Source organism: Elephas maximus, chromosome 10 (assembly GCF_024166365.1).
Source record: "Elephas maximus indicus isolate mEleMax1 chromosome 10, mEleMax1 primary haplotype, whole genome shotgun sequence".
NCBI lineage: Eukaryota > Metazoa > Chordata > Mammalia > Proboscidea > Elephantidae > Elephas > Elephas maximus.
Genome location: NC_064828.1, coordinates 79,955,724 through 79,972,568, shown reverse-complemented (window position 1 = coordinate 79,972,568; position 16,845 = coordinate 79,955,724). Strand labels below are relative to the sequence as shown.

General features: G+C 41.8%; 1 protein-coding gene across 2 annotated transcripts in view; it reads left to right on the top strand.

Annotated features, from left to right (window-relative positions):
- The first annotated feature begins 14,856 nt into the window (after positions 1–14,856).
- Positions 14,857–16,845, top strand: part of PIGH (phosphatidylinositol glycan anchor biosynthesis class H) — a 29,669-nt gene continuing 27,680 nt past the window's right edge. Inside the window, exon 1 of one of the 2 annotated variants that reach the window (XM_049898888.1) lies at positions 14,857–15,117. In XM_049898888.1, coding sequence (XP_049754845.1) covers positions 14,938–15,117 — 180 coding nt within the window. In that variant the 5' untranslated portion in view covers positions 14,857–14,937. The remainder of the gene's footprint in view (positions 15,118–16,845) is intronic. The other variant, XM_049898889.1, reaches the window with a different exon arrangement.

Here is a 16,845-nt window from a genome sequence, read left to right as displayed (position 1 = left end):
ATGGACCACATGAACCACAGCCTCCACTAGCCTGAGACCAGAACTAGATGGTGCCGTGCTACCACCACTGATTGCGCAAACAGGGATCACAATAGAAGGTCCTGGACACAGTGGGAGAAAAATGTAGAACAAAATTCAAATTCACAAAAAAATACCAGACTTATTGGTCTGACAGAGATTGGAGGAACCCCTGAGACTATGGCTGCTGGATTCCCTTTTAATTCAGAACCAAAGCCACTCTCAAAGTTCACGATTAGACAGGCCTATAAGGCAAACAACAATGCACAGTGAGGAACGTGCTTCTTAGTTCAGTCAAGTATATGAGGCCAAATGGGCAACACCTGCCCAAAAGCAAAGACGAGAAGGCAAGAAGGGATAGAAAAACTGGATGAATGGAAACTGGCAACCGCAGGGTGGAAAGGGGGAAGAGTGCTGACACATTGCAGGGATTGCAACCAATTTCATGAAACAATTCATGTATAAATTTTTGAATGAGAAACTAATTTGATCTGTAAACTTTCACCTAAAGTGCACGTATACACGTGCGCACACACACGCAAGCAAACACACACACATAAAAAAATACACACACACAAATTGCTTGTCTTCCCCTGCTGGTTTAACAAAGTGATGCCTTTGAGAACCTTTGCTTTAGAACAAGCACCATATCACCATAAGGCATTGGTTCTAAAAGTGTGGTCCCGGATGAGCAGCATCAATATCACATGATCTGTGAACTCGTTAGAAATGCAAATGTTGGGACTCCATTCCAAACCTACTGAATCAGTAATTGGAGGGAGGGAGAGAAACACCAACGACATTAAACAAGCCCTCCCTAGGTGGCACAAATGGTTAAGAGCTGGGCTATTAACCAAACGGTTAGTGGTTCAAACCCATGGACCAGGAGAATAGGGTACAACCCAAAGTTGAAGAGGTGGGACTGCCACGTCAGTGGGTCAGGAGAATGGGGCTGCCCAAAACCAAGGGATCTAGGTTGCTGTCCAGTGTGCGTGGAAAGAAGGGCTGACACTCAGGGCCAAGGGGCCTCCGCCTGGAATTCAGAGAATGTGGCCAACTCCCAAAGTCCAGAGGGCCTGGCCACTGCCCAAACAGTCCCAAAGAACTACTCTTGAGAGCTAATGAAATGTGCACTGCTGGGTTCTGGATTTGCATGGTACCTATGATCCCCCCCTTCTTTCCCTCCAATTTTTCCCTCCTGAAATGGAAACGTCTACCCTGTGCCTGTTCCACCATTGTAATTTTGAAGTGGATAACTTGTATTGTTTCACAGGTCCACAGATGGAAAAAAATTTTGTCCCAGGATGGAACACACCCAGAGTCTCACCAATACTTGATTTAGATAATTCAGATGAGATTTTGGATTTACAGTTGATGCTGGAATGGCTTAAGATTTTTGGGATTGTGGCGCTATAGGTTGCTTTTATACGGCCTTTCTAACCATAGTCTTGTAACTCCCACCAAAAGACTAGGTGGGAATATGCAAATAAAGTATTGTGGCCCACCAGCGGGATTGGACAGCTTGCTAATAATGCAAATAAGGTGTATAGAACCCTAACGAGGGGACTTGTCAGTTTTTCCACTCTTCTAGGCTTAAAAGAGAGCCAACCCCACAGCAGAGGGGGGCCCTCACTACCACCAAGAAGCACATCCTTTGAACCAGGGGTCCCTGCACTGAGAACCTCCTAGACTCAGCAGACACAGACAGGGAGCTATAATACAGGACATGGCGCAAGACGGCGAGAAGCAGCAGCAGAGAAATGGTGGTGGCAGAACCAGGAGACTGGCACAAGACAGCCCAGTGAGCTTCCTGGCCCACAAAGCAAGGTAATTACAGCGGGTGTGCTGATCCACATGGCAAGAGACCTGAGCACCTTCAGGCCAAGGTTTACTGGCAGAATAGGATGCTCCTGGGTACTTACTGGCAGAGCTAAAGAGCTTTATAATACTTGCCTGAGTAGGGCAGGTGTTTGCTTGTCTTAGAAATAAGATTCCCAGGATATTTTGGTTATCTGGTTGGATTTGTACTAATTTTTTTCCTTGATGAATGCCTGCTAAAGCATTGATACGATACTAAACATTCTGTTGTGTGTCTATAAGAACTTTTTAAAAGTTTTGTCTGTGTTTGTGCAGTGTGATGGATCGCTTTTATATGGCCTTTCTAGCCATGGTCTTTTAAGTCCCACCAAATGACTGGATGGGAATATGCAAATAAGATGCTTGTGGCTCATCAAGGGGATTGGGCAGTTTGTTAATAATACAAATAAGCTGCATAGCACCCTTGTGGGGTTAAAAAAAAAAATAAGGTGGATGGAACACTAATGAGGGGATTGGTCAGTTTTGCCATGCCACCAGGCTTAAAATGCCATCCCAGAGGCAGAAAGGGGGAACCTCACTACCACCATGAAAAGACAGGAGTGGAGTATATCCTTTGGATCCAGGGTTCTTCCACTGAAAACTAACTAGACCCAGCAGACAGAGACAGAAAGCTGTAATAACAGGAAATGGTGCAAAACGGTGAGAAGCAGCTGTAGAAAATCGGTGGCAGGCGAACCAGAAGACTGGCGCAAGACAATGCAGTGGGCTTCCTGGCCCATGAACCAAGGCACTTTCAGTGAGTGTGCTGACCCGTGGAGTGAGAGGGCTAAGCACCTTTGGACAGGAGGCTTCCTGGTGGAGTGAGCTGCCTCTGGGCACTTACTGGCGGAGCTACGTTTGCCAAGCCACAGAGCAAGAGACCTGAGTGCCTTCAAGCCTAGGCTTATTGGCAGAGTAGGGTGCCCCGGGTACTTACTGGCAGAGCTCAAGATCTTTGTAACACTTGTCCAAGCAGGTCAGAGGCTGGGCCAAGAGGCCAAGGGCCAGGGAGAAGCCTGCCTGAAGGCACGGCTGGGAAGAGGTTGTCCTGATTGAAGAACTGTATCCTGAATAGTTCCTGATCCTGAACTGTAACCTGTTACTTCCCTAATAAACCCCGTAACTGTGAGGATGGCCTGTGAGTTCTGTGTGACCATTGCGATGGACTACTGAACCCAGCAGAGAAGTTGAGAGTGCTGTGGGAAGGCAGGCTAGTGACAGAATTGGTAGGAAGGTTGGAGAGAAGAGGTTATGCCTGACCTCTGCTTCATAGGAATCAGCCTTGGGCTGATGCTGACAGTAATTCTCTCCCTGCCTTGCGAAGTTAGAGGAGGTCAGATGCCTCCACCATACCACTGTTACAGGGATGATGTGATCGGGTGAATGTATTTTTGCACGTGAGAAGGACATGAATTTTGGGGAGCCAAAAGGTGGAGTATTATGGATTGAAATGTATCCCTCCAAAAATATATGTTGGAATCCTAACCCCTATACCTGCGGATAGAATTCTAATTGGAAATTGACTTCTCTTTGGTAACAGAGCCATATCACTGAAGTTTTAGTCAGTGGTCTTAAACCTAACCACTTCTCATTATACGAAGCAGCATAGACACAGAGACAAGTGAGCACAAATGGTGGGAAGATAAATGCCGTGTGAAGATAGCCAAGGAAGTGAGGCATGCTAGAGGTACAGAAGCTAAAAGCACAAGAATCTTCCCCAGAACCAAGACAGAGCGTTCCCCTAAAGCCTGTGCCCTGAATTCAGACTTCCAGCCTCCTGAACTGTGGAAAAATAAATTTCTGTTCTTTAAAGCCATCCGTTTGTGGTACTTCTGCTACAGCAACATTAGGGAACTAAGTTACGTGTCATCTGTTTTCCTGTGTGTGTCTATTCTGCTCTTTTTATAACTCAGAAGTGATTAGATTTAGAACTCACCCTATTTAGTTATGATCTAATTAGCATGACAAATAAACCTATTTCCAAATAGGATTACATCCACGGTAAGGATTTTAACACATATTTTGGTGGGACACAATTCAATTGATAACACTAGGGTGAATTTAGGATAACAACGTGTGACAGACGGTGCTGTTAAGTCCTTGAATTTGAGGACTAGTTATTGTTTACCTTGAGAACATGTATGTATAATATGAGTTGCATCTACTTGCCTCTATAAAGAGTGAGATTTCTTTATTTTTGCACTCTCTCTAGTGGATTGCCTGTGATGCAATCACATTTTTGTTTAATAGTTATTCAATAATAAAACTGTTTTTGTTCTCTTCTACCTTAAACCTGGAGTGGTTTGCTGGGTTGGGAGCAGATTGTGCTTTTATTTCTATTTCCCTAATATATTCCAAGGAGACAACACACAGAAACAGAACAGCACAGGTTGGGGGCCCTGGAAAGGAGAAGGGAGGGTCTGGAAAGATATGGAAAGCGAAGATATGGAAAGGCTCGGTAGGAGTGGGGAGTGCATGGGGATTCAACCCCTGATACTGCCATAATTATTCAGATCCTTGGAATTATCTTGGTACTTTTCTTCTTCTTAACCACCACATCCAATTTTTTTCCCCCTTTACTATGCTTCCTGGAAACCCTGGTGGCATAGTGGTTAAGTGCTACGGCTGTTTGAATTCACCAGGCGCTCCTTGGAAACCCCCTGGGGCAGTTCTACTTTGTCCTATAGGCTCACTATGAGTCAGAATTGACTCAAGAGCAATGGGTTGGGTTATGCTTCCTGACAATCCTGAAATGATCATGTCCCTTCACGATCATGTTAACAGAGGTAAGGAGTAATAAAGAGAGAGGAGACAGAGAAGGGAGGGATTTGGGGCATGAATGAGAGGAGAGCAGTTCTCAACTCTGGCAGCTAGTTAAAAACCACCTAGGGAGCTTTTCAAAAGTACTGAGGCGCATCTCCTCCCTCCCCTTCTGCCCATTCTTATTTGATTATCTGGGATGGACCCAGGCTTTATAGTTTGTAAATGCTCCCCAGATGATTCTAATATGTAGTCAGGGGTAGAGAATCCTGGTGTTAAGAGTGATATCTTTCAGTGCTTCTCAAATATTAATGTGGAAGGAAATCACCTGAGAATCTTCTTAAAACTCAAATTCTGACTCCGTAGGTCTGGTTTAAAGAAGCTCTGGTGGTGCAGTGGTTAAAGTACTCGGCTGCTAACCAAAAGATTGGTGGTTTGAACCCACCAGCTGCTCCCTGGGAGAAAATGTAGCAGTCCGCTTCTGTAAAGACTTACAGCCTTGGAAACACTGTGGGGCAGTTCTACTCTGTTTATAGGGTTACTAATGGACTTGACAGCAACAGGTTTTGGAGGTCTGGCTTGGGGCCCAAGATTTTGCATTTCTAAGAAGCTCCCTGGTGATGCCAATGCTGCTTGCTGGTCTGCCTACCACACTTTGAGTAAAAACAAACCAAACCCATTATTGTCAAGTCAATTCTGACTGACAGAGACCCTACAGGACACATTAGAACTGCCCCATTGGATTTCCAAGGAGCACCTGGTGGATTCAAACTGCTGACCTTTTGGTTAGCAGCTGTAGCACTTAACCACTACGTCATCAGGGTTTCCACACTTTGAGCAGCAAGGCTTTATTTAACCAGGGCTCCCTGCTCTTTTACCTTTCATTTGATGTCTTCAGAAAAATCTTCATGAGGGAAACTTATTTTCTAGATTACAAAGTTGCAACTTGATCAAATTCACTTAAGGAAGTTGCTGCAACCAACCACATGAAATTAAGCTGAGTGTTATGGTCTAACTGAACCTGTTTGTCAAACCTGTGTCAAACTAGATTTATCTTTTTAACCAAAGTTCAGTTTATTTGATTTACAAAACTTAGTGTACAAAATTGGGGAAAAGTTACTAAAAACAATATATACTCCCAACCCAGAAAACCTCTCCACAAAAAAATTATTATTCAAATTTTAAAAATTTACTTAAAATGTTATTATTGAACAAGGATTGAACGAAAATGTAATCATCACAACCAACCTGCTGAAGAAATTACCAAGACAGAAAGGAATCTGACTCTTTTTATAGCTGAGTGGATATAACCCATTACATGCATGTTTTCAAGATAAAATTGATCATTTTTTAAATATCTTTATGGCAGGATACCTGGAGTTATGCTAATCTCCTTCCAGGAAACTTGAGAAGTAAGGGTGTGGCCTTCCTTGAAGATTACATTTCAAAATAGGTGGTCCTGAAATCCTTGAGAAAACATCCTTGATTTACATTACAAAAAGAGAAAGCATTTACAGGTTATCTAAAGGGAATTCTGAAAGAACAGGAGAGAAGGGGAGCCTCTTCCCTTATTTTCAACGCAGAGAATTAAAACTTATTTTCAATTTGTATTTGTCCTTACAAGGACACATAGTACCCTGGTTTTTACAAGGGAAGAGAAACCTTCCACACAAAAGCTAGGTGTGTTCCCTGACTTCATTTTCTTTTGCTTGTTGCACAGATGCTAAAGATAACTCCACTCCAATCAAGTATAAAATATGTGAAAAATAAACACAAGTCTGAAAATACTTAGCTCCACTATCCTAGCACGCCACAAGATGGGGATGTGACTCCAAAAAAAAAAAAAATTGCTTTCTGTGCTATATCTGTTTGTGTGTTTTTTTCCTATTTCTATGTCTTTATTTACCCTTTCTTCTCCAGCTGTCTATTTTTTTCCCCTACTGTCATTCTTCCTTACCTGAAATGACTACTAGCCATTTTCACCAGATAGGAAAACAATAGGACACTAATAAGTAAATTATTATTTTAACGTAACAGAAAGGAGCCCCTGGGTCTTTGAAATGATTAAGCACTTGACTACTAGCCAAAAGGTTGGCAGTTTGAACTCTCCCAGAGGTGCCTTGAAGACAGGCTTGGCAATCTGTTTCCAAAAGACCACAGCCTTGAAAACCCTATGGAGCAGTTCTACTCTGCAAGCATGGGGTCACATGGGATTGCCATGGGTCACGGTGGACTAGACAGCAAGTAACAACAACAATGACATGATGGGATACTATGTAGCTATTTTAAATGACATTTACATATATCATTTACATATATAAAATCTGTAAAAATGTAGAAAATGTTAAAAAATTTTAATTACAAAATAGTATGTACATTATGCTTGCAAAGATAAAAGTGCAAAAACTAAGAGACATATATTGAAAAGTAATAAGCAAACTGAAGGATTTCTAGGACTGTGTGCAATTTTTTTCTCTCATTCAAAAATTGTTTATATTTATTACATCATCTTTTTAAAACATTAAAGTAAAAAGGCCCAAATGCTTGCGTAAATAAAAAGATTTATTTGTTTAGGTGTCAGGGTTGCAGATATATTTTCTTTTATAAAATCTCAATTTGATTTCATCAGGGAAATAATAAACATATCATATTTAAAAAGGAATGAGTACTGAAATAAAAAAATACATATCTAATAGATAATAGCATCAAAAAACATCAAGTACCTAGGCATAAGCCAATTAAAGACGTACAACACAACTATAAAACATGTTCTCAGAGAGAAAAGACCTAATAAATAGAGAGGCATACCAGGCTCACGGACTGGAAGACTAAGAATAGTTAAAATCTCAATTCTCTCCAAATTGATCCATTGATTCAATGCAATCCCAGCAGGATTTTTGGTGAAAATACAAAGGGACTAGAACAGCCTATACAATCCTGAACAAAGCTGGATGATTTAACAGTATCAGAAATCAAGACCTACTATAAAGCTATAGTAATTGAGAGACAGTTTGATGTTTGGCACAAAACCAAAAAGAAACAAACCCACTGCCGTCAAGTCGATTCCGACTCATAGTACAAGGAAAGACAAAATAGAACACAAAGAACAGAACAGAGAATCTACACATATATATATATATAAAAAACATATATAGTCACTCGATTTACAAAAAAAATGGCATTGCAATCAATGGGGAAAGGATGGTATTTTCAACATATGGTGTTGAAAAAAATTAACTTTGACTCTTACCTTCAAATAATAAAAAAATTAATTCAAAATGGATTGTAGGTCTAAATATGAAAGGTAAAACAATGAAGCTTCTAGAAAAAAAAGAATGAAATATTTTCATGACTTTGGGGTAGCAAAAATTTCTTAAACAGAACATAAAAAAACACTAACCATAAAAGGAAAGATTGATAAATTGGTCTTCATCTCAATTAAGACTTCTGTTCACAAAAGAAACCAGTAAGAGTGTGGAAAAAGTAAACTGCAGGCTGTGCATTTTTATTTCATAGATAATATTCATCAATTAATTTTTTTAATGGGTAAATGAGGAAATTTCTTCTAGAATGATGGAATATATATATATTCCCTATGCTTCCCACTAAGAATAGCTAAAATCCCTGGGCATTACATATAAAACAAATATAAGACTCTGAAACATGGAGAGAGGGAGGCAGACTGACTAGGGACCTCAGGACCAGAAGAATGATACGGTGGTGACTTTTGTGGGTTTTCTTTTTGTCTCGTATATCCCAGACTGGGTACTGGAAAAGATATCAACCTGGAAATGACAATGGGTGCAGATAAAACACTTAAAAAAACACCCAAGGAAAGCCTGCTCTCTAAAGCCAAAGGACAAAGAAGCCCAGCAAGGTAGAAAGCTTTTAGACAATAACTACTCCAGCCAAACACCACAGAAAAACACTGTGGTGCCATTCTCACCCCTGCCAGCAAAGATCAAGCAAGGAACCTGGACTTCCAGCTTGCCAGGCTATAATGACATGTTCCAACTCCTCAACTAGGATGTTATCAGAGAAGGCTGAGTAAAGATCAGGGACTTTATTCTCTGCTGAGTGGTAACACGTGCATCCCCCAACCCCTACCCTGTGGGGTCAGTGGAGAACACACGGGAAGCCTGGACTTCTACCCCACACGGCAATAACAAGGAGCATCTCCTCCACCCCAGCTGTTAATGGAGGCCAAGTAGGGAACCTGGACTTTAACCTCCACTTGGCAGTACTGAAGTAATGCCCCTCTTCTCCCACTGGGGTGGTGTCAGAGGGGGCCTTCTATAACAGAAAATTTAAATAAGATCCAGAGTCTCATAACACAGTATCCAAAATGTTCAGGTTTCAAGAAAATATCACTCCTCATACCAAGAACCCAAAAAACTCAACTTGAATAAGAAAAGAAAATCAAGAGATGCCAACACTGAGGTGACACAGATGTTAGAATTACCTGACTAGGATTTTACATAAAAACCACTACCCACTGCTACATAGTATCATAAAAATTCTTCAACAAGCAATTACAAACATGCTTGAAACAAACAAAAAAATAGAAGTCTCAGCAGAGAACGTTGTTGTTGTTAGTCGAGTAGGTTCTGACTCATAGCAACCCTATGTACCACAAACCAAAACGCTGCCCGGTCCTGTACCATGCTCACAATCGTTGTTATACTTGAGCCCATTGTTGCAGCCACTGTGTCAATCCATCTCGTTGAGGGTCTTCCTCTTTTCCACCGACCCTGTACTTTACCAAGCATGATATCCTTCTCCAGGGACTGATCCTTCCTGACACTGTGTAGAGAACAGAAGATATAAAGAAGAATCAAATGGAAATTTTAGAACTGAAAAACACTATAACACGATTCAACAACAGTATGGAGAGGACAGACGAAAGAATCAGTGAATTTAAAGACAGAACAATAGAAATTACCCAAATTTAACAACAGAGAAAGCATATTGGAAAAAAAAAGAAACAGAGCTTTAGGGATCTGTGGGACTACACAAAAGATCTAATATCTATGTCATCAGAATCCTGGAAGGAGAGGAGAAAAAGGATGAGGCTGAAAGAATACCCACAGAAAAAATGGCTGAAAACCTCCCAAATATGGCAAAAGACATGAACTTACAGATTCAAGAAGCTACACAAAACCTAAACAGGATAAACCCTAGAAATTCATGCCAAGACACATCATAACCAAACTTCTGAAAACTAAAGACAAAGAAAAAATCTTGAAAGCAATGATAGAACCAGATATATATTAAGAAAAAAAATTCAAATGATAGCAGATTTGTCATCAGAAACCATGGAGGCCAGAAGGAAATGGCACAATATTTTTCAAGTGCTGAAAGAACTGTCAACTCAGAATTATATATCCAGTAAAAAATATCCTTCAGGAATGAAGGGGAAATCAAGACATTTTCAGATGGAGGAAAATTTCATGAAGAGAATTTGTCACCAGCACACCTACCTTAAAAGAATGGCTAACGGAAGTTCTCTTAATAGAAGGGAAATGATAAAAGAAGGGATCTTGGAACATCAAGAAGGAAGAACAATGAAAAGAACAAAAATATGGGCAAACATAATAAACTTTTCTTCTCTGAATTTTTTGAAATTATGCTTGATGGTTGAAGCAAAAAAAAAATTATAACACTGTGGTTTTTTAATGTATATAGAGGAACTACTCAAGACAATTATAAATGGGGAGCGTAAAGGGATGTAAAGGGAGGTAAGATTTTTACACTTCATTTGAACTGGTAAAATGTCAATATCACTAGACTGTGATAAGTTATATATACATAATTTAATACCTACAGCAATGTCATGGATCGAACTATATGCCCCCCCCCCCCAAAACGTGTGTATCAATTTGGCTGGGGGATGATTCCCGGTATTGTGTGCTTTTCCAGTATGTTGTAAATCCTGCCTCTATGATGTTAATGTGTTAGTGAGGCAGGGCTCAATCTACAAAATTGGATTGTATCTTCAGGTAATCTCTTGAGATATAAAACAAAGAAGCAAGAAGAGAGACGGGGGACCTCATACCACCAAGAAAGCAGTGCCAGGAGCAGAGCATGTCATTTGGACCCAGGGTCCCTGCATGGAGAAGCTCCTACTCCAGGGGAAGACTGATGAGAAGGCCGACAGAGAGGGAAAGCCATCCCATGGAGGTGACATCCTGAATTTGGACTTTTTGCCTACTTTACTGTGAGGAAATAAATTTCTCTTTGTTAAACCCATCCACTTGTGGCATTTCTGTTATAGTAGCACAAGATAACTAAAACAAGCAACCACTAAAAAAACCATATGAAGAGATATACTCAAAAACACTAGATAAATCAAAATGGAATTCTAGAAATGAACAGATGAAAAGTTTATTTCTTTAAAACCCCATTTCATTGGGATTACTTTTTACTTACGTGGGCCTTTGCTTTTTCTCCTCTATGGGTTGTTATTAGTTTCCTTTGAGTTCACAGAACGCTTAGGGGTAAGTGGCCCTTAGTAGGAGTCCTACCATCAGTTAACATAGCAGTAGCAATCATTAATATCATAAAAAAGCAAACAGAATAGAAGCAACAGTACAAGACAGAGGAGCCCTGGTAGCCCAGTGGTTAAGAGCTCAGGTAACCAAAAGGGCAGCAGTTCGAATCCACCAGCTGCTCCTTGGAAACGCTATGGGGCTGCTCTACTCTGTCCTACAGGGTTGCTGAGTCAGAATCAACTGGTCAGCAACAGCTTTTGTTTTTGGTTTAAGATTGTATTCTTGGAATGACTATTTAACCCATAAATGTAAGCAAACACTAAAATAGAACTTATGGAAGGGTTTTAAGAATCTGGCATGGACCCTAAAAATAAAAAGTTAACTGAACTTGTATTTTAATTACTCTATTTTCCTTTGCTATTCAAATTCAAAACCACTCAGGCTCCAAGAATTACTTTAACAGTGGAAATAATTACCCATCATACCAAAAGTAAGTCTGGGAGATTAATCCTGTGAATTGCCACCTCAGTGCTTAATTCACTCCAATATAGTTCCTGGTTCTTGTAGCCAGAATTCTTTGAAGAATATGGCCTTTGCCTGACTAAATGTTCACCAGATCATTTCTCCTCAACCATCCCTCCCCACACTGATAGATGCTGTTTCTCTGCCTCCATTGAAGTTAGGTATAGCCATGCTAATGAGTTCTGGCCAATGGAAATGTGGGCCAAAGACTTGGCCAGAAAACCGTCTCATGCACCTTCCTCCATTCTTGCCCCTCATCTGCCAGCCAGATGCAGAGGATCCAATGGAGAGGCCCACGAGAAGGCCCTAGGGGGTTGTGCAGCCATTAGATGCAAGGAGTCTGGGTCGCTGACTTGGAAGCGTGTCACCTCACCACGAACACCCATGTGGAACTATGCACTTAAGATAAACAGTTATTGTGTCAAGCCACTGAAATTGTAAGGTGTTTTGTTACAGCAGTTATCCTACCTTGAAAATAGAGGGTATATATTTTTTCTCATGCTCCCTTTCTCTATTTTTCCATGACTGACCCTGCAAATATAGTCCATGGAACTTTTGAGATTTGAGAATATTTTGAAATCCAATACTGAGAGCTAAAACAATCACTCCTTGATACTTTTGCAAGATCATGGTCATGAAAACTTGTCATTTCACATTCTAACTGGAACCTAGGTAAATAGCAAACACATAGGTTTCAATTTCTACTGAGCTGCCAAACTGCATAATAGAGTTAAGAAGATACTGTGATGTGACAAAACAAAGTAGATATAAAGATTTTGGGATTACTTTACTACCATATATATTCCTAATAGTATTCAAAAAATGTTAAGTGTACATTTAGGTGTCTTTTTCTTTCTATGCCTCTACTGCTGTGAAACTTTCTAAGCCGGTACAGGTTCTTAACGTTTCTTGTGCCACAGACCCTTTGTAAGTCTGGTGAAGCTAACGGATCCCTTATCACAATCATATTTTAAATTGCATTTAAAAAAAAAAACAAAACATTGGATTTCAAAGAAAACCAACAGAATGTGAATATCCAAAACCAAACCTGTTGCTGTCCAGTCTATTCCGACTCATAGTAACCCTATAAGACGGAGTCTAAGTGCCACATAGGGTCTCCGAGGTTGTATAATCTTTACAGGAGCAGAATGCCACATCTTTCTCCTGCGGAGCAGCTGGTGGGTTCAGACTGACAACCTTTTGGTTGGCAGCTGAGCACTTAACCACTATGCCACCAGGGCTCCTTGAATTGAAATATAGTAATCAAAATATTTTTCAAATGTGTTATAGCCATATGTATCTCTTTACTGACACATTAATAACAAGATCTAGTGATGGGTCTAATAATTACTGCAATTTTGAAGTAGTTATGAGTGAAAAGGACATTTTGAGATAACAATTATGGAGACCCTGGTGGCACAGTGGTTAAGTGCTCCAGGCACTGGAAACCCTATGGGGCAGTTCTACCCTGTCCTATAGGGTCACTGTGAGTCAGAATTGACTCGATGGTGACAGGTTTGATTTTTATAACAATTATTGTGAAAAGAAAATATTTGTGATTTCTATTGGTGACAAAATCACTGCTGATACTACTTGGTTTGTGTCTGCACTCATAATCAAAAGAAATGTTAAATTTCAGTTAGAAGTTAATGAAACTAAAGGGGAAATTTTTTCCCCATCCAAGTCCGCAGACTCTGAATGCTATTAGGGATGCCTGGGCGAGAACTCCAGGACTAGAGGTCTCTCTAAAACACCAACGGTGCTTATGTCTCAGTGGGGGCGATATAGGTGGTTTAAAGTTTTCTTCCTTGTTGTACAGTTAAAAATCTCAAATTTTCAACAATACGCAAATATTACTTTTATAATTGTAAAAGACATTAAATGATATTCACAAAAAAAGTATTGGTTGGAAGATTCGGGGCACAGAAATAAAACTGGAAAAACAAAGCAAAGCAATATTTGAAGAAAAATTTAGGAAAAGAAAAGGAAAAAAATTCTGCATGAGAATGGAGCAACTGAACCTGACTGGCATCGGAGAGACTTAAAGCTAGTGAGAACTCTATGCCATTTATCCTTACGCCTCAGGGCTGAAGCATCATAACTATTTTAATAGGCCACACCGTGGCTCACGGGACACATCTGAGGTAAGAGGAGGGAACCCACAGGACTTATTACATACATTTAGTAATCCTATTTTCCATAAACTGCATCTCACACTCCTACTGTCTACCTCCCAGCAGAGGTCTGGGAGAGAGAAGTTGGACAGTGAAATCTAACTCCTTACAGCGTCTCATACAAGACCCTTCTGGATCTTTTACCTATCTGTCCCCAGGCACCTGTCTCCATGGCCTTTATATACCTCCAATAAGCTCACCTTGTTCCAGCCTCGAGGGCTTTGTCTTTGTTCGTCCTTCTTCCTGACAAAGTGCACCTGCAGAACTCCCTGAGACCAATGTTCGGTTCCTTCTCATTCTTCTAGCTCCAAAGTTTCCCTCTCAGAGAGACGTTCTCTTGAATGCCCTGTTTAAAGTCCCCGGCCCACCCGTCCCTGCCTGTGGTCATCACCTTATTGCCGACGGCTTTCTGAAATTATTTCCATATTATTTCTCCCACTAGAAAGGAAGCCACTTGAGGACAGGGACCTTGTCAATGTTATTCACCACTGTATCCTCAGCACCTAAAACTATCTAGCACACAATGAACCCAAACCAAGCCCAGTGCCGTCGAGTCGATTCCGACTCCTAGCGACCCTATAGAACAGAGCAGAACTGCCCCCAGAGTTTCCAAGGAGCGCCTGGCGGATTCGAAATGCCGACCCTTTGGTTAGCAGCGGTAGCACTTAACCACTACGCCACCAGGGTTTCCCTAGTACACAATAAAAAAGGTGTCATTAAATATGTAACGAATAAAACAATGATTGGAATGTATGAATACCTGTGGACTGTCTCCTTGGGGCACACTCTGGCTTAGAAATATAAATCAGTTTGTCGGGCGAAACCACGTTTGTTAGTAGCGGTTTTAATCTGTCTGCTGAGTCGCTGGCCCCCTACGACTCTTTGGAGAAGACAAAGAAGCCGAAAATAGCGGCCGAACACACCGGGGGCACGATGAACTCTTCACTTAACCTCCCGGACTCTCAGCGCCGAACTGCGGCTGCGCCGAACGGGGGGCGGGACGCTGACCCGGCTCTCCGGAAGTGGCCCGAGAGCCGGCGAGACGGCGCGGTGGGGCGGGCTAGAGTGGCGCGGCGCGGCGCGGCGCGGCCCCGCTGGGTGGGGGCGAGCCGGCAATGGAGGACGAGCGGAGCTTCTCGGACATCTGCGGCGGCCGCCTGGCCCTGCAGCGCCGCTACTATTCCCCCTCTTGCCGGGAGTTCTGCCTCAGCTGCCCTCGGCTCTCGCTGCGCTCCCTCACCGCTGTCACCTGCACCGTGTGGCTGGCGGCCTACGGACTCTTCACCCTCTGTGAGGTAATGGCCGGTCGGCCTCTCCCTGCCCTCGGAGTTGGGGCTCGGATTTGGAAGGCTCTTTGGGGTCTTTTTGGTGGAGCTCGAGCCTCTTGCCGGATCCTCCTACAGTTGTAGGGTCGGAGGACGAGGACTCGCTGGTTCTGGAGACGCCATTGTCCTGCTGGACGGATCTTTTCATTACGTTTAGTGAAGTTTGTGCTCTTGTACCATCTCCCTCTCGTGGATCCCTGTTCTGCTTTTGTGGATCCACCCAGCATACATCTTAGTCCTTGCACGACAGCCTAAAATGTAAACTTCCATGTGCGCTATGTAGTTATGCTCCTAGTAATTTAATTCCGAGAGTTCAGAGAACTGTTAGTGGATCACCCTCATCCATCGCTTCCACTCCTCACAGGTATCATTGTTAACAATACCTTATATAGTCTTTCAGAAACTCTCTGCCTCTACAAGTGTGTATGTGTATATATAGTATATGTGTGTGTGTCTAGATACACACAGACGTTAAAAGCTTGAAAGCAGCTTTTATAGTTCCTCCTAATTTCTTTTTCAAGGCAATCTATCTACCTCCCTGAATCCCTTCCCCAGTTTCACGTATTTTCTGAAGAACTATGAACTTTTCGAGCAATTTCCAGACTCAGTCCTATTTTTTCTGAGCCTCAGTTTTCGCATCTCTAAAATGGAATATTTGCCACACTAGCTTCACGGTATTGTTGTTGTGTGCCCTCCAGTCAATTCCAACTCTTAACGACCAAGTAGCACAGAGTACAGTTGCCCCTTAGGGTTTCCAAGGTTGTAGATCTTCACTGAAGCCGACAGCCACATCTTTCTCCTGTGGAGCAGCTGGTGGGTTCGAACTATGGACCTTTTGATTAACAGTGCCACCAGGACCTCTTCCACAGTATTGTATTGTGGGTCAAATGTCCTAACTTTGTGACAGCGCTCAGTTAAAAGGACTTATCCTAATTGCCTTTCCCAGGGTAAGTTCTAGTTTCATGTATAGTGTCCTGGATGGAATATATTCCAGGAGTGGTCTGGTCAAAGCTAAATACAGCAGAGCTATTTATTCCGTATTTTGGTAGTTTCTATTACTGCATCCATTAGCTTTTTTGCTACCACAGCATATTTCAGAGCATGGTAATTTATCTATGTTTATCTGTCTAGCTACCTAAATTTATAATACAGTTGAATTTTAATACTAGCCTGAGTTCTGCCCCTGTGGGCATGTGGGGAGCAGGGACAGATAACTTATTAACTGCCTATTGAGTGCCAGGTGTTTTACTGAATGCCTCATTTCAACCTCAGAAGAAAACCAAGGCTCAGAAAGAGTAATAACTTATCTATCCAAGGTCGCAAATCTACAAAGCTAGTAAATGGTAGACCTGGGATTCAAATCCAAGGCTGTTTGACTCTGAAGCCGTTTCTTTTTGTTTATACCATGTTGCCTCCTCCATGTGGAGGGCTGATCTTAGGCAATTTTAAAATAGGAGAATTTTGTTTTTATGCCATCTCCACTTCATGTGGCAAAGGCCATGGCATCAAACCTCACTATGAACTTCATAAAGAAAGGACCTCTTCTTCCTTAGCTGTCTTTTTAAGATGAACTAAGTTTTTCAGAAGCCCCTCTAGCTGACCTCCCCTGACATCTCATTGGCCAGACTTGTCATGTGCCCATTCCTAACCAATCATTGGCAAAAGGAGTGGGACCAGGTCATGATTCACTCCAAGTTC